The sequence below is a fragment of the Adiantum capillus-veneris genome, chromosome 16 (assembly GCF_014529385.1).
Source record: "Adiantum capillus-veneris isolate H3 chromosome 16, ASM1452938v2, whole genome shotgun sequence".
Taxonomy (NCBI): Eukaryota; Viridiplantae; Streptophyta; class Polypodiopsida; order Polypodiales; family Pteridaceae; genus Adiantum; species Adiantum capillus-veneris.
This window is the reverse complement of record NC_140946.1, coordinates 31260954-31282274: the sequence shown is the minus strand read 5'-3', so window position 1 is coordinate 31282274 and position 21321 is coordinate 31260954. Positions and strand designations below refer to the sequence as shown.

Genomic DNA, 21321 nt, shown 5'->3' with positions numbered 1-21321 from the left:
GTGAATCCTCAGAATAGGCCTCAGTGCCAACAATACAACAACTACTGAGTGGAAGGACGTTCTATGAATTAATGCCTGAGGCTTGCCACCTATTCAAGATGGGCTCTTGCTGCTTTAATTTTATTGATGAGTTATGTCCTTCGATAGTGGCGCTCGACAGCACCAACAACAACAACACACATGGTGTCCATTAAAATGGCAGCAATTAAAAAAAAAAGACATGCAGGCGATCGTAAGGAGCATGCAGAGCGGCACCGCCAACTTCTCTCTACCACTCGTTGGCTACACAGGTGCACACACCCACTCTCCGTTACCGACTGCCACCAGCCATACACACTCTCGTTCTCTACAGTAACCAACTCTCTCTCTCTCTCTCTCTCTCTCTCTCTCTCTCTCTCTCTCTCTCTCTCTCTCTCTCTCTCTCTCTCTCTCTCTCTCTCTCTCTCTCTCTCTCCAACCACCATTGAAGACTCTCTCTCTCTCTCTCATTTGCAAGTGACAGCGCCCACACATTTTGTCATTCGTTACCATGCAACCAGCCACTAGAAATCGACAAACATATCCACCACTCTTTCTCTCTCTCCCACACTCGCCAACCACCTATTGTCTGTAGCACATCTTTGCCAACCCACACACACACACACTACAGCTACCACCCCTTCATATTTCTCTCCCTTTCATTCATTGACTATCGGGCATGCATGCTCTCTCTCTCTCTCTCTCTCTCTCTCTCTCTCTCTCTCTCTCTCTCTCTCTCTCTCTCTCTCTCTCTCTCTCTCTCTCTCTCTCTCTCTCTCTCTCTCTCTCTCTCTCTCTCTCTCTCTCTCTCTCTCTCTCTCTGTGTGTGTGTGTGTGTGTGTGTGTGTGTGTGTGTGTGTGTGTGTGTGTGTGTGTGTGTGTGTGTGTGTGTGTGTGTGTGTGTGTGTGTGTGTGTGTGTGTGTGTGTGTGTGTGTGTGTGTGCAGGTTTTTCCATAGCAATCCTCGTCGAGCTTTCGATCTTCTTCTGTGTCAACGTAGACGCTTCACAGGCGATTACTGCAACAATGTCAGGTGCTTCCATTAAGGCCTTGTAATAATCGGCAGCATCCTCTCGGTGTGTGTATAGCCGTGCATGCTTGTAGCAGGGGAGTAAGAAGCACGTCATCTCGATAGGAAGGAGCACAAGAAGAGAAGGCGAGAAAGAAGGACAGTTCGCGCACGCATCAAAAGGGAGGAACTCAAGGAATCTCGCACTTTGCAAGAAGTGTCAGTAGAAGAGGCCCCTTGGTGCTTAGGAACGCTCTCTCTCTCTCTCTCTTTACCTTTCTTGATTGTGGCAATAATGTCGACCTCTATCAGACGAACACGCTACAGACTTGTGGCGTCTCCAATAGTAAATGTAGACCCCCCTTCCTCCTTTCCCACCCCTCCCATCTTGGCACAAGCTAGGGCAGATGTTAGCCTTGGTCTCTACAATCTGCAATGAGTAAGCCGTTGTGATTATTTCTGCTTCCCTCATCTCTGCACTCCGTGACGGAACCAATGACCGCACCACTCAAACTCTCAACAATCTACACAACTTTACCTACCCCAATTGTCATACAAGGTAAGAAATCGATACGTGGTGCATCCCACCTTACTACGGAGAATCAGGCGGCTGCTGATGCTATTGAGGATTAGGCTGTTGATACTAAACCAATATCCACGACTGTTGAAGGGACCCCATAGCCAAAATTTGGAAACAAGCGCACAAGATTGTTTAAGGTGGGAAGTGATTCAAGGAAACAGAAGGTTAAGGTAGAGCAGACTTCACATGCAGAAGCCCCAACAATACGTTTGTGAACAAGAGCTTATAGGGTCACCTGCTGATTCGTGTACTGAGGCGGCTATCAAGGTTACCTCGTGCAACAATGGTAGTGCGTAAGGATTGCGAGCTTAAGCAAGTGCAGTACTCTTTTTAGTGTCATCATGTCAAGTTGTTCTACAACAAGCTAGGACTCATTTTCAAAGAACCCGTGTTCTTGAGATCAAGACTGTGAACACTGGTGGATATTTCAAGATCGTAGGGTTCCTTTACTATGTGAAGATTATATGCTTGATTATGTTCATGGAGGGTAGCATTTCAAATACATAAATATTTTTGTTGGTTCACCTCAAAGGTACTTGAAGACCCTGAGTGTGCAACATCACGAAACAACCCTACCCAATGTCAAAACTAAACAACATTTTGATATCTAAATTATTTGCATACACTTTTAGGGAAATATCACTATCTGTCTAACCAGTTTTGACCCACATGATTTTTCTCACCATTTTCACATTTTAATTGTTTTCTTATTTTCCCTATTTGTTTCATTTAGAAAGAGCTACGCAGACTGTAATGAGCATTGTTTTCTTTTCAAGTTTATTATAAGCATATTATTAATGCCAAAGGTGCTTATTCGATTGAGTATACTAACACTTTTATACAAGACATGGCTACATCATCTTTACACAATCTAAGCAAAACACACACACACACACACACACACACACACAATGTCAAACGCTAATCATAGTTGACCTCGATAAGTAGTCAACGTAATTTTGTCTCTTCTATCAAGCTATCCGATTCATGTAATGAGTCCAACAAAATTTCATACTTACATCTTTTACTTTGGCTAACTGCAACAACTCGCAGCTTCGTTCTTGTATTTTTTTGGTTAGTGGCACTAGTTGATCTATGCTATTAAATTAGAACTGCAGAATTTTTCTTTCCGCTTGGTTGTCTCACATTTGTCTCAGTTGTATACTAATCCCTTCTGTAATTGTCATTGCAAAGTTCGTGGCCAATTATTTAACCCCACACTAACACATTTTGGATCTGTTAGCTATACTTTGGTATAAATTTGCTAGTTGCAGCACTTGTACCTCTCCCCATATGCCAACAATGGTATATATATTTTCAAAATATAGTACATCCTCCTGGTTTGTACATCAAATACGTCCTTCCTCTTTTCATATTTCATTTCTCTGCATTGTGTTCTAAGCTGACTACTCAAACACTGCTAAGGTCATGGCTTCTAATTGTATTAAAAGGAATTTTCATTGAGATGATTTGTCAATAAGCTATGCAGCTACTCACGTGAGCTAAGGTGCTCTGGGATAGTGAACAGAAAATTGTAAGTACTTTGATATACTCCAAAGTGGTGTCAAACACATAGTAAATATGATTCTCCTTTATGTCTTGTCTAGTCCATTGGTCACAAGCACACAGATTCGTCAGTTTAGGGAGTGTGTAAATGCTCATCTTGGTGTAGATTCATCGAATTAGGCAATACTAATTGTTCGTGCAAATACGCCGATTTAGGCAGCACACTGACAAAATGCAGATTCACAAATTTAAATGCAGATACGTCAATTTAGGCAACATTAGTGCAGATTCATCAATTTAGGCAGCACGTCTTATTGGTGTAGATTCGCCTACCAATCACAAAATCATGCTGCAGTGACTCACCACCACTGTAACTGGTATGATTTTGTTAACCCGGGTATATAATGACAGTGATGTGGATTCTGATTTGAAACGGATACATGTTGGCAGATGTTTAGATTTGGATTTGGAATGGATATATGCTCATTTTCTATCGCGACACTATTGAACTTGAGAATGATGAGAATGGATTATTGAATGATGAGTGTGACCAATGATATCCTGATTCATCAGGGTATGACATATACTGCTTATTCTAGTGGTATGGGACACTAGAATAGGTAGTATGTGGATGACGGCTGGCATAAGCACTGTTGTTTAGTTTCATTATTTTTACTATATGTTTTTTTTTTAATACAAATTTCTAATCACTGTTTTTGAAAAGTATTGTCTGCAGATTTTTTATCTTTGCGATTGAGGACAATTGCTTTCCCACCGAGAGGTATGTTATGGAATTTATATCTTACTATTTTATTGCAGTTGACACGTGGCAAAAGCGTCAGCAGATAATGGATTATGCAGAAGGATAGTACATTTTATGTAAATTTGATTATTCAAGTGCTCTTTATGAGCTTTGGCCATTTATGTCCGGTCGGTCAGTTTGTACTCATTTTTGGGCATTCAAGAAATCTATAAATAAATACGTGCAAGAGGAAAATGCTCACTCTTGCACGGGGGGAGATTGCACCCAGTGTCTGTGTATTCTTCTCTCCTCTCTTCTCTTCTCTCTCGTCATGCCAGTGTAGCACTCGGCTCTAGGAGGTACACCTGCGCATATTCTCTTCCTCTCTCTCGCTCGTTGTCTCTCTCTGTATGCGTACATCGTTGATTATGTGCTCGTGGATGCGTCAGGTATGCAAATCTATCGTTTTATTGTATGCAGAGTGTTATTTTACGTATTTTGCAGGGATGCCGCAATCTCCGTTTGTAGCAATATGAATGCCACGATGTGGATTGCAACAACATCATGGTCAATCACCGCATTGGAGGGGACACATATCTATTTACGGGTGCCAGAGTCTTGGCCCTTGGTCAATTTAGAAAAATTAGCATTCAAAAACGTAAGTCATACAAGCTTGGAACAAAATCCAATATGCTTGCCATGATGTGGATTGCAACAACATCATGGTCAGTCACTACAATGGAGGGTACACATACCTAGTCAAGTCCAATGGGTGCCAGAGTCCTGGGTGGCGTTAGTAAATTTTGAAAATTTGCATTCAAAACCGTAAGTAATACAAGTTTGGAACAAAACCCAAGATGAATGCCACGATGTGGATTGCAACAACATCATGGTAAGTCACTGCAATGGAGGAAACACATATCTATTTAAGTCCAACGGGTGCCAGAGTCTTGGCCCTTGGTCAATTTAGAAGAATTCGCATTTAAAAAGGTAAGCCATACAAATTTGGAACAAAATCCAATATGAATGCCGCGATGTGGATTGCAACACCATCATGGTAAGTCACTGCAATGGAGGATACACATACCTAGTCCAGTCCAATGGGTGCCAGAGTCTTTGGCGGCCTCAGTAAATTTTGAAAATTTTCATTCAAAACCGTAAGTCACACAAGTTTGGAACAAAACCAAATATGAATGCCACGATGTGGATTGCAACAACATCATGGTCAGTCACTGCAATGGAGGGAACACATATCTATTCAAGTCCAACGGGTGCCAGAGTCTTGGCCCTTGGTCAATTTAGAAAAATTCGCATTCAAAAACATAAGTCATACAAGTTTGGAACGAAACCCAATATGAATGTTGCGATGTGGATTGCAACAACATCATGGTTAGTCACTACAATGGAGGGACCACATACCTAGTCAAGTCCAACGGGTGCCAGAGTCTTGGCCCTTGGTCAATTTAGAAAAATTGCATTCAAAAACATAAGTCATACAAGTTTGGAACGAAACCCAATATGATTGCCTCTATGTGGATTGCAACATCATGGTCAGTCTCACTGCAATGGAGGGAACATATACCTAGTCAAGTCCAATGGGTGCTAGAGTCCTAGCCCTAAGTCAATTTAGAAAAATTCTCATTCAAAAACGGAAGTCATACTTAATGCAATATGATGATCATCTCCATTGTGGAACACAAATGCATAGTCAGCTATGCATGGGTTCCCACACTAAGGGGAAATCACCTCCCCCAATTGCACGTAGCTACAAGGGGAAGTTAGAGGGCCTTCCCATAGAGCAGTTTCAAGTGGTGTTTTGGAAAAGGCCCTCCTAAATGGGAAGGTCCTCTAGAATTGTGAGTGCCTCCTCATAGCACATAATTTCACCAGTTGCACTTGCTGTCTTCAGATGAATCCAGAAAGGGCATGCACAAGAAGCTGGAGGTCCCGGCTAAAGGTCGACTGTGGGTAGCCGGTTGGGAGGCGAGTTGAGTTCTAGGGGCTGTAAGGTGCTCTTAATGATTGTAAGAAATGTCAAAAGCAATGGCCATTGTGATGCTCGGAAAGTATGCATGATTATGCTAACAAGCTAAAAAGAAACATGCTTAGGTACACTCAAAAAACCAAAAAAGCTCTTCCTAAAGTTATGGTTGGGGTTAACAAGAAAAATGACTTCTCATCTACTTATATATCATCGAATAGGTGGCTTCTCTCTCATGAAACGCATATGTTTTATCCAGCATAATAAAAATTCTTACAGGGTTGGTATAATGGAGTTGAAAGCTAAAAACAATGTACAGTACATGGCAATCGTAGGCTAATAAAATGCAATGCCTCGCTGTTGTCGAGATCCTCATAATGACAACCAAGGAACCTAAAGAAACTTTCAAATCATAGCACAATCTACCACATTTCCAACCTTGTGGAAATAACAAAATCATTACTTATTATGAGGTAGGCTAGGGACTCCATGCCAAACTACAACTAGCTAAGCATACTGCAATTGCAGATTTCAATTTGAAAATTGCAGCTCAGTGAGATGTTCAAAGTGAAACAACATTGTCATTGTCATTGGGTTCCGACGAAAAGCTTTACATGGTTTAATTGCGGACCCTTTCTCTATGCGGTGCGAATAGACGCTCATAATGTGAAGCTCTTTACAAAAAACAGTGAGATATCGATTTTTCTAGAACTCTTCGGGTGTTTCAAACCATATTAAAAAACGTTGGTGCAGCCAAAGTTGGTTGAAGCTAGTAGGTGGTCAGGGCCAAGCAAAGGCGGCAAACGAGTGCAGTGCAGAAGGCTAGGTCAGGTGCCAAGGCCCTTGGCAGCCAAAGGGTAGCAGGAATATATGGTTGAAGAGGTTTTTTAGGCCAAAAGTGCTGCGGGATAGTCAAGATGGGATGGCATGTGAAGATGTTCAAAATGCAAATCGGTGTCCTAGAATGTAGTGTTCAGTGTGTTCTAGTAGCTGGTCCAGACGGCTCGTCAAACGGAGCCCCGGTGCTCAAGATATGCAGTTTAAAGAAAGAGTATGTAGCAGATCCCCAACGGCCAGGGCAGCTGGGGACAGGTGTCCCAGACTGATGTTAGTATATACGCGTGTAGTGCTCGAGTTATGGATCATGCCTGTCTTCTCGGATTGCGAATCGGAGCTTTGGATAGTAAGATATGGTCAGTTGAATTTTTTCCGGGGGCCGGGTCTGTGAGCTCATTTGACCGTACTGGAAAATATGCCATCTGGCATTGTTTCAGCCTCGCCAAGGTTCTTGGTGGAAGCGTGCATCATGTGAAGTCAGCACAAATCGACGGCGCGTCAGTCGGATACTCGATCAGTCAGATACAGCGAGATGAAATTGGGAGCATTTGGCAGTGAAAGTTTTGTAGATGATTTTCTTGTTTTTTTTGGCAGCCTTGCTGAGCGGGCCTGGGAAAGTCAAGAGACAACTAGGATTGCGTGGATCCAAGCCAGCAATACGAGCTTTCGGCCGGGTCTTACGGCTCGAGTATCAGGCTTGGGAGCAGTAAGTTATACTCATTTGAAAGAGGTTTTAAAAATAATAATAAAAATAAAAATTTCAAAGCTTAATGGAGATTCAAAGGAGTTCACAGGAGCAAGCCTTGTAGGGCTGCCACATGGCGGACGGGTTTGCCCCACATGCGCTGCCCGTGAGCAGGAACGCGAGGTATAAGGCCTGGAAAGGGGCGCCATTGTGGGTATCGAAGAGGAGCGAGAGCTCTTTGGGGTTTGGCTATGGCGGAAGGGCGGCGGCCTGTAGGCGCTGCGCAGGGCGGAACCGGGCCAGTTTTGGCCGAATGGGGCGGCGGCGCGGCGGTGCGCGCCCGCAGGTAAGGATGTAGAGAGCCCGATGATGACGTGGTGCCCGACTGAGGGGTGGTCCCACGGCCCCGAAATTTTGAGGAAAGTAAGAGAGGCAATAACGAAATTTTGGGAGGGGAGGGCAATAGCGAATTTTGGGAGGGGAGGGCAATAGCGACATCGCTATTGCCCTCCCCCCCCCCCCCCCCCCCCCATGTAAGAGGAGGCTCCCACAGCAAGACAATAGAGTAAGAGAGAGAGAGAGAGGCAGAGCCCGAGGGCGGCCGCAAGCCAAAGCCGAGCAAAGGCTGGACCAAAGCAAAGAAGAGGAAAGACGAGGATGAGCCGGACTGAGATGGGCGGAAAAATCAAAAGAGGGGTAAAAGTGTAAAATGAAGGATAAAAAATAAAAAATAAAAAGGCTAGGGGGCAATAGCGACATTGCTAATGCCCCCCCTCCCCCAAGTGCAAAGAGTGAAGAAGAGAGAGATAGAGCAAGGCGGTGCCCCCTTTCCCAAAAATGCCAATTCAAGGTGCCAGGTGGACCAATTAAATTCTAAATTCCCAAATTAAAGGCCCCCCTTATAAAAGTCGAAAATGGATCAAATTAAGGGCTTTTTCTTGGCCTTTCGGAGTGCCGTTTGAAGCCTGCAAAGTGGAGTTCTCTAGCAAGCTAGCCCCTTTGTAACTTTTGCTTGAAAATGGCCATGGTGATGGTAGTGCAAGCCCGTGTATATGTTTTCTGAAGTGCAATCAAGCCACAGTTGCCTCCCGCGCTGTTGTTTCCCCTTCCCCCCTTCTCTTTCTCCTGCTTTCATGGTTCTCCTCGGTGCCGGCTGTGTGGAAGTGTGTGCCCCCCTCGGACCGATGGTTTTTTGAGAGAGAGTGAGATTGAGTGGCTCTGTGCGTGTGTAAGGGTGGAGAGAGGCAGTGGTAGTAGGTGTATCTTGTGTGGTGGTTTGTGGAGTGTGTGAGCAGTGGTGTGCCAGTGTGAGTTGTGTGTTTGAAGGTGTTTTCCGAGAGGATAGGGGTGTTGTGGATACCCTGAGCTATAGAGAGGCCCTTGTGTTTGTGCCGGGCGTGTTCCCCCATTCCCCCTCTCCATCTTCTGGTGCCCCCACGGAGGAGCACACTGATTGCTCCCAGTTAATAAAAAAGAAGCGATTTTTCGTGTTGGAAGTCATGGCAGCTAGAAGCTATGGACCGATTTTCACAGGAGAAGAGAGCCCTGACGAGTGGATGTCGGATTTCAAGCTGTACATGCTATCGTTGCGTATGCCGAACGAGGATAGCAAGATGCAAAATTTTCCTTTGGTGATGCGCGGTAGAGCTAAAGCATGGTACGATGCATTGGAAGGTGAGCCGAAGGAAGCATGGCTGGCTCTACGGGCAAGGTTTCTTCATGACTTTCGCAAGGAGACTTCCCTAGTCGAGATGGATGCAAAGCTGAAGGTGCTTAAGCAAGATGTAAGTGAAGAGTTCAATTTGTTTTTGGGTCACTTTGAAGAGTGTTGGGCAGATTTAGCGGCATCCATGTAGCTAGCTAATGGAGACTATTTTAAGCTAGACAAATTCATGGCATGTCTGCATCCCAAGGTGAGAGAGAAAGCTGATTTCGAGAGCCCGGAGAATTACAATGGTGCGGTAGCCATTGCACGATCGAAGAGCAGAAAGATAAAGAAGAAGATAGAGCAAGGTGTGTCAGGCTACGAAGCGATGGCCCATGTTCAACCGCAGAGTCCGAGAGAAGCTGTACACGAAGATAATCATGGAAACTGAGGTGTAGCTGTTGTGCCGCAAAATTGGGTGCGTACGGTGCAAGATTTGTCCGAGAAAATGCAGGAGTTGTGGCTCAGTGTGATGGATAGAGGACAGCTAAGAGGAGCAAGGGGAAGGGCAAGGCCACTGCCAGATAGGTGTTATAATTGTGGAGAAGAAGGGTACTATGCACCTGATTGCCCTCAACCACACAGAGAGAGAGGAGGTATGTACCCGCTTTTTGGTAGAGGTCGAGATCAAGGGCAGTACAATGGTCCAAGAGAACAATCGGTGGAGAATCCTGTGCAACCAGCTTCACAAAATGGAGGTGAGGTCCCAAGAGTAAACATCATAGGGGTGGATAAGCAGGATGTTGAAGTTTTGGCCAATAAGAGGGCAAGAGCTGAGAGGGAGACAGAGACAGAGCGGGAAACTAGAGCTCCCAAGGGCAAAGAGAAGGTGTACAAAGGTAAAGAGCAGCCCGAGCCTAGCAAAAGAAGGAGGCATCGCAAGATCAAACAAGCGGATTTCCAGCTAGGACGTGGCTATCCCGAGTACAATCTGGTGAGTCATGTTCAAAATCAAAAGGCAAATATTATGTTTGGTCAGTTGTTAGCTTTAAATTCAAAGTTAAGAAGGCAGTGGTCCACAAGTGTTAGCACCATGCTGCCAAGCTAAGGGGAATTGTGCAAGCGGTGCAAGACATGGCTTTGCATTAGGCAAAAATTGGACTCACAAAGGGGCCCTTTAAGGAACTCTGTCGGAATCTAAGTGAATCAAAAAAAGAATCTTCTAAAATATGAGGAATCTCATGGCGTGCTATATATCAGTAGATAGAGCTTGAAGAAAACATTCTAACTATCAAACCTCCGCCAACTTTGGAGTTTGTTTGCAAAAATTTATCCATGCGCCCGTTTTGGTAGAGAGAGGTAAAGTCAAACTCCTTAAAGGGCTCCTTTGTGAGTCCAAATTTTGCCTAATGAGGGTAGGTAGCCCCACTGATGTTCTTCCATTGGTGGATGCGATTATAGAGAAGAGAATGCAGGTACAAGCCTATATAGATGGTGGAGCACAGGTTTGTGTCATGACGGAAGCAGCCATGAAAGAGACGGGAGTCAAGGCAGTAGTCAAGCCAAATGTACGCATGAGGATGGCCAACCATACTAAGGCCAGGTGTCTAGGTGTGGCGCAGGATGTGAAGGTCAAGGTGATGGGCATAGAGTGCATGATAGACTTTTTTGTGATGAAAGCAGGGAATAATGATTACCCTATCATTTTGGGTAGGCCATGGCTTTTGGCGATAGGTGCAAAGCAGGATTGGGAGAGCAAAGTGTTCACTTTGCCTGACAAAGAGAAAGGCAGACAAATTGTGCTTGATTTGAAGACCAAAGAGAGAAGTTCTTGTCCTATGGCAGTTAAAGATGAGGGCGATACGACGAGGTATGAGTACAAGAGAGAGAGAGAGACGGGTTATGATGAAGGCTATACCAGTACAGAGGAAGAGGAGAGCGAGGACGACATGTTGAAGATAGATGCAGACTTATTCGGGGTCACCATAGATGACTCCCCACCTAAAGAGGAAGGTATGCAGCCTCAAGCTCATTGTTTAAGCATAGAGGAGGTTTCAAGCATGATAAGTGAAGACTTAACCAAGGGTGAAAAGGAAGGTTATGTTCGACTGTGTGAGTCCTATCCAAACCTATTCGCGACGAAGTACAAGCATTTGCGAGGTGCAAAAGGGGTGGAGCACAAGATTGATTTTAAGGAGGGACATAAGCCTAAAGCACAAAAACTGAGAAGACTAGGAGAAATCCAAAGGGAAGCCCTTTGGCAGGAGATCAATAAGCTACTGGATGCAGGCATCATATATCCTGTGAAAGAGACAGAGTGGGTCTCGCCAGTGGTCATAACCCCTAAGAAGAATGGGAAATGGAGAGTGTGTGTCAATTACAAGCCATTGAATGCTGCGACCAAGAGGAATCACTATCCCTTGCCATTCCAAGACGAAATCCTAAACCAGGTGGCTGGGCATGAGAGATACTCAATTATGGACGGCTTTTTGGGGTACTTTCAACTAGGGATTGCGCTTGAAGACCAGCTGAAGACCACATTCATATCTCCATGGGGTTGTTTCGCTTACCGCAGGATGCCGTTCGGATTGGTAAATGCATATGCCACCTTCCAAGGTTGGATGAATAGGGTATTTGGTCCATACTTGGGCCGTTTTATTTGGGTCTTCATGGATGATATTGGTTGCTACAGTTCAAGGTCGGAGCACCTATCGAAGCTCCAATTATGCTTTCAAAGGCTTGATGAAGAAGGAGGTCAGCTGAACCCCAAAAAGTGCAAGCTAGCACAGTCTCGAGCGCAACCATTGGGTCATGTGGTGTCGCAAAACGGTATAGAGGCTGATCCCGAGAAGGTGAAGGCGTTGGTGTTGATAAGCTGAAGTATTTATCACGTTTCTTTTGGATGCTATCGCAATATGTGCATCCTCTTCAAAAGAGGGCTCAGCAAGTGCATGGTTATGAGTGGGATAAGGAAGCTCAGGAGGCTTTTGATAGGGTCAAGGAGATTTTGTGTCAGTTGCCAGCGGTGTGTCCTCCCAATCGAGAGGACGACTTCTATGTGTCTATGATGGTGGGCACAGTTGCCATTGGAGCGGTTATATTGCAAAAGGTAGGGAGAAGCTACAAGCCGATATATTTCGAGAGCAGGGTGATTAGCCCAAGAGAGGGTACTTACACGGAGGTAGAGCAATGGGTGATGGCTCTGGTCTTCGCTTGCAGAAAGTTCAAAGTCCATTTGATTGTGTGTAAGTTTTTTGTGTTGACGGCTAATAACCTATTGCCAGAGGTAGTGCTACATTTGAAGCCAGGAAGGAGGATTAATGGGTGATGGCTCTGGTCTTCGCTTGCAGAAAGTTCAAAGTCCATTTGATTGTGTGTAATTTTTTTGTGTTGACGGCTAATAACCTATTGCCAGAGGTAGTGCTACATTTGAAGCCAGGAAGGAGGATTATGAAATGGGTGTTGGAGCTACAAGAGTTCAAGTTCGAGTTCGAGTTCAAGGTAGATCACACGAGTCGGTCTCACCTGGCAGACATTCTGGTCAGCAAGGCCATCGATTTGCTGGCCTATCCAAGAGTGGTACGAGATGAAGCTAAGGAGGAACCCGACTTGGAAAATGCTTTTACAATGTGGTTCGACGGAGCGTATCGAAGGGTAGTGCAGAAGGCAGGAGGATGTGTAGTGATACATGACTCACACGGCAAAACTATATTCTCGAAGGCGTATGATCTAGAGGATGTCCACACCAATAACGAGGCGGAGTATCTCACTCTACATTTGGGTCTTAAGCACTGCATAGAGTTCGACATTTCGAGGTTGGTGGTGAAGGGAGATGCATTGCTAGTCATCAAGCAACTGTTAGGCCAATGGCAGGTAAAGCCCGATTCTTTGAAGCATTGGTTTTTTTCCATCAAGAAGATGTTGAAGTCTTTTGAAGAAGTCCAATTCAAGCATGTGAGGCTCTAGAGAGCAGAATCAAGAGGTGGATCAACTAGCAAGGAGCAAAGTACAGGTGCATGTTGCAGGTCTATATGTGGCCCTAGCCACTTATGCAGGTAGAGAGACTCTAAAAGAGATTGAGGGTTTTTTGGGTACAGGGCAATGTTCCGAAGGTTTATCCAAGCTGCAAAAGAGAAGAGTGGTGCAAAAGGCCCACAGATTCACACTAGTAGGCGAGGATCTTATGAACTATGGGCGTGATGGAGTGCTTAGAAGGGTGTTGTACAAAGAGGAGATAGGAATGGTGCTGGAGCAATGCCACGAAGAGAGCGGGCATCAGAGCAAAGATCAGGTTCTGTTTTGAGTGCTTAGAGAAGGCTTTTGGTGGCCTTCCATTGTGAGGGACGTGCATTACTAGTGCAAGACGTGCCACGAGTGTCAGACTATAGGTGAAAGACGACTAATAGCGGAGTCACAGGGCGCCATCATCGCACAAAGCGCCTTCGAGAAGTGGGGTCTGGATGCTATAGGCCCTCTCCCAAAGTCTACTAGTGATAAGAAGTACGTGGTGGTAGCCATTGACTACCTTACTAGATGGGTCGAGGCCAAGGCAGTGAAGGAAGTAAATGCTAATGTGGTGGCTCAGTTTGTGTTTGATAACATATGTTGCCGTTTTGGTGTTCCATGGGTGTTAATTTCTGATAGGGGTCAGGGGTTTAGAAGCAAGCTCATGAGTGCATTAGTGGAGAAGTTGAAGATTCAGCATAGGTTTTCCTCACCCTATCACTCCCAATGCAATGGTCTAGTCGAGAGTGTTAATGGTCAAATCGTCAAGATGTTAACAAAGTATGTGTACAAGCAGGAAGCTGAGTGGGAAGCAAATTTAGAGAAGTGCTTGTGGGCGTATAGAACGTCCTATAAAGTGGCTACAAACTTCACTCCATTCGAGCTAGTCTATGGTAAGGAGGCTGTGTTGCCAGTGTCAATGCCACTCAACAAGGGGTTCTACAGGATTGAATAGCCAGTTTGGAGGCTTTGCAAATGGACAAGAGGCAGCGACAGACTACTATGTGAAGCAGAGAGAGAAGCAGGTTGCCAAATTCAATCGGAACCTGCCGGACAAGAAGATAGAGGAAGGAGACCTGGTCATGAAGTACGAAAGCTACCTGGATTTCACATTCCAGAAAAAGTTCAAGAAGAAGTGGACAGGTCCGTATAAAGTGCGGAAGGCCTTTCCGAATGGGACCTATCAACTGGTAAGAGTGAATGGCAAGCTTCTCAGAAACAGGGTAAATGGTGTACGGCTCAAACTGTAGGAATCTAGTGCCTAAAGTGCAGCAAATTATAGTCAAGGGAGCTGGGCAACCCACCTAAAGCACGCGGTGTGTGAGAGAAAGAAGATGAAGCTTTTGTACATAGCCTGTACATACAATTATGGTTTTGTGAGTGCTTTTAATCGACAGTTTGGTGTGCCAATTTCAAAGTTTTGTACATATGCTTTTGGTCGAACATAAATGTTCGACGAGGGGGTTGGGCAATGATGGTGCAGCCAAAGTTGGTCGAAGCTAGCAGGTGGTCTAGGCCAGGCAAAGGCGGCAGTCGAGTGCAGTGCAGAAGGCTAGGTCAGGTGCCAAGGCCCTTGGCAGCCAAAGGGTAGCAGGAATGTATGCTTCAAGCGGTTTTTTAGATCAAAAGTACTTTGGGATAGTTCAGATGGGATGGCATGTGAAGATGTCCAAAATGCAAAATCAGTGTCCTAGAATGTAGTGTTCAGTGTGTTCTAGAAGCTAGTCCAGACGGCTCGTCAAACGGAGCCCCGGTGCTCAAAATATTGCAGTTTAAAGAAAGAGTATGTAGCAGATCCCCGACGGCCAGGGCAGCTGAGGACAGGTGGCCCGGATTGATGTCAGTATATATGCATGTAGTGCTCGAGTTATGGAGCGTGCCTGTCTTCTCGGATTGCGAATCGGAGCTCTGGATAGTAAGATATGGTCAGTTGAATTTTTTTCTGGGGCCGGGTCTGAGCTCATTTGACCGCACTGGAAAATGCGCCATCTGGCATTGTTTTAGCCTCACCAAGGTTCTTGGTAGAAGCGTGCATCATGTGAAGTCAACACAAATCGACGGCATGTCAATCGGATACTCGGTCGGCCAGATACAACGAGATGAAGTTGGGAGCATTTGGCAGTGAAAGTTTTGCAGATGATTTTCTTGTTTTTTTGGCGGCCTTGCTGAGCGGGCCTGGGGAAGTCAAGAGACAACTAGGATTGTGTGGATCCAAGCCAACAATACGAGCTTTCGGCCGGGTCTTATGGCTCGAGTATCAGGCTTGGAAGCAGTAAGTTATACTCATTTGAAAGAGGTTTTTTTTTATAAAAAGAAGAAGATTTTTCAAAGCTTAATGGAGATTCAAAGGAATTCACAGGAGCAAGCCTTGTAGGGCTGCCACGTGACGGACGGGTTTGCCCCACATGCGCTGCCCGCTAGCAGGAACGCGAGGTATAAGGCCTGGAAAGGGGTGCCATTGTGGGTATCGAAGAGGAGCGAGAGCTCTTTTGGGTTTGGCTATGGTGCAAGGGCGGCCCGTAGGCGCTGCGCAGGGCGGAACCGGGCTAGTTTTGGCCGAACGCGGCGGCGGCGCGGTGGTGCACGTCCGCAGGTGAGGATGTAGAGAGCCCGATGATGATGTGGCGCTCGATTGATGGGTGGTCCCGCGGCCCCAAAATTTTTTGGAAAGGAAGAGAGGCAATAGCGACATTGCCATTGCCCTTCCCCCCACATGTAAGAGGAGGCTCCCACAGCAAGACAATAGAGTAAGAGAGAGAGAGAGGCAGAGCCCGAGGGCGGCCGCAAGCCAAAGTCGAGCAAAGGCTGGACCAAAGCAAAGAAGAGGAAAGATGAGGATGAGCTGGACTGAGATGGGCGGAAAAATCAAAATAGGAGCAGTGCAAGCTAAATTCCCCCAAGGGGGGTAAAAGTGTAAAATGAAGGATAAAAAATAAAAAATAAAAAGGCTAGGGGGCAATAGCGAAGAGTGAAGAAGAGAGAGATAGAGCAAGGCGGTGCGCCTTTTCCCAAAAATGCCAATTCAAGGTGCCAGGTGGACCAATTAAATTGTAAATTCCCAAATTAAAGGCCCCCCTTATAAAAGTAAAAAATGGATCAAATTAAAGGCTTTTTCTTAACCTTTTGGAGTGCCGTTTGAAGCCTGCAAAGTGGAGTTCTTTAGGAAGCTAGCCCCTTTGTAACTTTTGCTTGAAAATGGCCATGGTGATGGTAGTGCAAGCTCATGTACATATGTTTTCTGAAGTGCAATCAAGCCACAGTTGCCTCCCGTGCTATTGTTTCCCCTTCCCCCCTTCTCTTTCTCCTGCTTTCATGGTTCTCCTTGGTGTCGGCTGTGTGGAAGTGTGTGCCCCCCAAACCGATGGTGTTTTGAGTGAGAGAGTGAGATTGAGTGGTTATGTGCGTGTGTAAGGGTGGAGACAGGCAGTGGTAGTAGGTGTATCTTGTGTGGTGGTTTGTGGAGTGTGTGAGCAGTGGTAATCGAGCAGGTGGTGGTCTGCTTGTGTGAGTTATGTGTTTGAAGGTGTTTTCCGAGAGGATAGGGGTGATGTGGATACCCTGAGCTATAGAGAGGCCCTTGTGTTTGTGCCGGGCGTGTTCCCCCATTCCCCCTCTCCAACGTCCATAACCGACACAAATTTGTGGCGAACATGCTATGTATAAGTAACAGCATTCTTTATAAGATTGTGTATGTAGATCTTGAGCACATAACTGTTGTCATAGCAGGATATTGAGCTCACTAATTAGCTTCTCATCACCTCTATGGCCAAGGCATCTGATGGACACTGGAAACTTGGAAAGTAAGTGTCAAAGCATTGCCTACATGAAGAGAGTGTTATAAGGATGTTAGTGAAACTTGAGAATGTAGGACATTATCAAAGTGTGTATGATTATCATTTGTTCAATTTTCTCTCGAGTCTCCACGAACAATGCACGTATAGAAAAACACGATAATAACCTGGTACTAAAGATCTCTTGAAGGTCATGCAACAGTCATTTGCCACCCTAATCCAGCTGGGATGACTCACCTTAAGAGTCGGATTGCCTCCACCTACGGGGGTTGGGTGTGTGTGTTGTAATTTCAAAGTTCTACTCTCTCAAAAAAAACAAAAAAACAAAAAAAACAAACAAACAATCATTTGCTACTTGATACTGTTTGTTTGTGGACAATTTGAGGTTGTCTGGAAATCCCGGCAAGTTCGCAACTAAAGACCTCCAGGCTTCTGTCGTTTGGCCCCTTGAGCCTATATAACTCAAGCACTTTGTGCAAGAGACAAGCAGAGTAGTACAGAACCATCATGGAGACCAGCATAAGAGCCAATGTAGTGGTTTGTCAAGGGGGTGGGGGGCATGTATGTGCATGACTTGAATATGGTAGGGGGCAAGCGGGTGGGTCATCGCGATGTTGTAGTGGCGGGCATAGCACCTTCTTCAATGGGATGCACAGCCCCATAAATCCTGTATTTGTCAGTCGCCACGTGAACAGCGTGGGCTTTGGCACGATTTCAGCAGCAGCAGCAGCCCATGTTAGTTAAAGCTGAGGGTCGGTCACGAGCAGCAGCTAGGACGCTATGCAGAAGGCCGGAGTTGGAGCCTTGGGCACAACAACCGGGGGAAAAAAATTAGTATCACGAGCCCTGCATTAACAACATCCTGGTGTGGCGAGCAGTGCCCTAAGGTGGAAGAGTTGATTGTCATGAACGGCAGTGATGCAAGCGTTGCAGCAGTAGAGGGGGAGGGAAGAGGACTCGGGGAGAGTAGGAAATATCCTGGTTGTCGCTATTAGTAGACGGAACCAGTTGATGATCTGAGGGACAATTGTCTACAGTGGTGTGTGTTTTAATGTTCGTGGGCTTGTCTACAAGGCGACCATGACAACGAGAGAAGAAAAACTAATGCCAGATGAAATGGCATCTGTGTGTTGAGCAATGCTATAAACCAACATTGTTGCTGCTATCGGTGCAAGCAGAGTGTTCCAGCACGTGGAATATTAGGAGAAAGTAGAGATCAGCAACATAATTGCTTTTAACAGCATCAACAAATGGTAAATTATACTAAGCACAGACGAGAACCTGTGGGTGTATGCCAAGTGAAAATAGCAGTGATGATGGCCTGCCGATCTGCCACTCTACCGATGTTGGTGGGAGACATGCTCATTGCTCATACGGTTGGTGCATGCTCAACCAACATTGTTGCATGCATATGCACACCAGCAAAAGGCATCTATATATAGCATATACTTCTTTGCCCTTCACAATTTCATGACTGTGGCATATGTATGTTAGGTTTTGGAGGAAATACAGAGAATGTGCAGGTCTATATGTGCAATGTAAGCAGGTTAGATGAAGAGCATGTGTTGAGGAGACTTATCATGGCCGAGGAGCTCAAGGTTTCTTTCATGAGAGGATGCTAAGACGCACGCTATTGTTGTGACAGAATGATTGGAATGCTGGAAGACTTGGAAGGTAATGAATTCTTCCTAATGCATTGCAAATCCAAAAAAAGGTGACCCTCCTTTATTGAAGGCGAAGCAAACATGACCCTTCAACACTCGAGGAGAAATAGTGGAAGAGGAAACAAGTATACGAGGGAAGGGCACGTTCCCTACGAGTTCTAATAACTCGGTGAGGACGCTGCCACCTCCTTGCCATACTTACATATTGTTTTTCCTTTTTTATTGCAAAAGCACGGCATGCGAGCACGTGATGTATTCATGACGATCTTCTTAACCATGTCTCTAAGTTTTTTACTGCTGTGCACATTTGTTGACTTCTAATTTTTCATTCTTTTGAGGTTTGGAGGATTGATAAGTTGTATACATGTGTTTTGGGATCGATTTTCAACACAAAATATAGGTACATTACTACCCTTCCATTGGAGCGTATTCGATGGTGATTTACGTCGTGAATGTCACTCAGATTTGGCATACTAGCTACCATGATTCTCTAGGGGAGATTTGGTGAAAGTAACAACGTGAGTGCTCCACATCACCATGGGGTATTGAGGATTTTTTTATTAAGAAAATAGAGTACAAAACAGGATCTGGTTTTCAGCACTGGTGCTTTCCAATGCGAGCCAATAAGTATTAAAACATCTTGACAGTGACAATCTACCTGTGTACAACGGAACTAAAAGCAAAAGAGCAGCAGCAGATGCAGGAACACGAGCAAGCTATGGGTGAAAGATGTCTTGTGTTGCAGTGCTTTCATCGGTATGTATGCAAAATGTGGCACCATCGCAAAAGGGCCTTAGTATCCGCAATGTTGTCACTTGGAACGGGTTGATTGCAATTAGGTATGCCCTGTGGCAAGGAAGCTTTGGGCTATTTTCATGAGTTCCAAAGGCAAGGCCTATTTCCAAAGGCAATCACTAGATGTCATGGGCCTGTTGGTGAAAGATGTCATGCGTTGTAGGATATGTACACAAATGTGGTGTTGTCGTGAAAGGACAAAATGTTCTTAATGAGTATCCTCTTCGGAATGTCATCACTTGGAACGAGTTGATTACAGGATATGCCACACATGGCTATGGCAAGGAAGCTCTTGATTGTTTTCACCAGCTCTAAAGGAAAGGCCTCTCTCCAGATGCAAGCACTTTTGCTTGCACCTTGAAGCTAGGCCCATGGCCTTATACAAGTCCTTCACATGGGAGATAGAATTCATGATGAGATTGCTAGGAGCAAGAGGCATTGAGGCAGACCAGCGTGATGTGGAGCTTTTAATAACAGCGAAATAATATCATCATTTGAATGCATTGATTGCAGAATATGCTCAACATGGCTATGAAAAGAAAGTAGGAGCGCAAGAACAACAAGAGTACAAGCACCCTCGTGCGGAGACAAAGAGTACAACCTGAGCAAGGTACATGGAAGACTGTTAAAAGACCTCTGCTGCGTTCAGAGTGAGAGAAACCATAGTGAAAGAGAAACTGTCTCTCCATCGGTTTGGTTTAGACTGGGGCTCAATGCTCCGATCGCAGGATATACATGCGCAAGGCAAATAGGGTAAGAAGTGTGTTGAATGAATGCATTGTGAAGGTGTCATTGCAGATGTATTGACCTTCACAAGCATCTTGAAGGGCAAGGCCTTGAAGAATATGTTTTGCTCTATCATCATTCTAAGAAGTTTTCCTGTTGCTTGTGCAATCAGCAATAACCACAAGGGACAGATGTATGCATTTCCAAAACCTTGTGCATATATGGGGATTGCCGCGCAACGGCCTTTGGTTGACATGTATGCCCAATCTTGGCATCCTCATGAAAGCACAAAAGGATTTTGACGAGCCATACTCATGCCATATGTGGCACTCTGTGCTAGGTGCATGGTGTTCTAGAGAAGTTCGCTTGCCTTAACGCCATCTCTTGAAGTGCTCTAGGCATGTGGCATTATGCAAGATGTTAACATGGAAAACAAATGCACAACTCTACTGAATGAGGTGTACTTGTGAAAGCACAAAAAGCTTTTACAGATCTTCCTGTCTGAGATATGGTCCTTGGATGCATTGATTGTAGGATATGCCTCATAGGGGAAGGGCGAGCAAAGTCCACCTCTCTTCATCATGAGAGCTTGTCTCTTGTTGCAATCACTTATGATTGCAACAAGATTGTAGGATATGCCTGATAGGGGAAGGGCAAGCAAAGTCCGCCTCTCTTCATCATGAGAGCTCGTCTCTTGTTGCAATCACTTATGATTGCATCTTGAAGGCATGTGGCATTATGCAAGACTTGGGACATGGGCAAGAAACTCTCTATGATCGAAGTGTTAGATAGGGGTTGTCAAAATAATACATGCTTCGCCAAGCTTTTGGCCGAAATGTGTCATATGCAATGAATTTTTTGAAAGCACAAAGATTAATGGATGAGCTTATTGTGTGGATTACTTTCTCTTGGAATGTTTGTCCCAACAAATATAAAGCAAATAAGCTTTAGGTTCTCTTATGCTGATGCAAAGTGAGGGCCTCTCTCCAAACACCATCTCCTATTCGTGCACTTTGAAGCAAATTGCATTATGCAAGCCGTCTACATGGACAAAGATATTCATGATTTCATTGTACTAGAGGGTTGTTGAAAAAGATGTGCTTTGCAAAGCTTTGGTCGACATGTATGTGATGTAGTTTTGAAGTAGAAAAATTCCAAGCTTCCTATTCAAGATGCAGTCTCCTGGAATGCATTTATTGTAGGATATATTTGAAAAGGACAGGGCCAGGAAGCTCTGGGTTGTTTTAGCGGATACAGAGCAAGGGTTTTCTATCTAGATGTAGTCTCTTGGATTGCAATAAGAGGAGTACATACTGAGAAAGGATTTCCAAGGAAGC

The 21321-nt window shown here is 45.0% G+C and overlaps 1 protein-coding gene across 2 annotated transcripts; it reads left to right on the top strand.

Annotated features, from left to right (window-relative positions):
• The first annotated feature begins 17196 nt into the window (after positions 1–17196).
• On the top strand, positions 17197–21104 carry LOC147438809 (uncharacterized). 2 transcript variants are annotated; one of them, XM_086484781.1, is made up of 6 exons: positions 17214–18175; positions 18294–18337; positions 18445–18473; positions 18864–18899; positions 18958–18981; positions 19111–21104. In XM_086484781.1, exons 1-6 carry the CDS (start codon positions 18091–18093, stop codon positions 19187–19189), a joined length of 297 nt encoding a protein of 98 aa, XP_086340907.1. In that variant the 5' UTR covers positions 17214–18090; the 3' UTR covers positions 19190–21104. The 2 variants fall into 2 exon arrangements, 1 of the variants encoding a protein (XP_086340907.1); XR_015184519.1 differs by having other exon boundaries at positions 17197–18632; positions 18864–21104.
• The last annotated feature ends 217 nt before the right edge of the window (positions 21105–21321 follow it).

Coding starts and splice junctions, on each gene's coding strand:
- LOC147438809 (XM_086484781.1), top strand. CDS start 18,091: ATGCCAAGTGAAAATAGCAGTGATGATGGCCTGCCGATCTGCCACTCT. Junction 18,474..18,863: donor AATGCTGGAAGACTTGGAAG/GTAATGAATTCT, acceptor CACAAAATATAG/GTACATTACTACCCTTCCAT. Junction 18,982..19,110: donor GATTTGGTGAAAGTAACAAC/GTGAGTGCTCCA, acceptor ACATCTTGACAG/TGACAATCTACCTGTGTACA.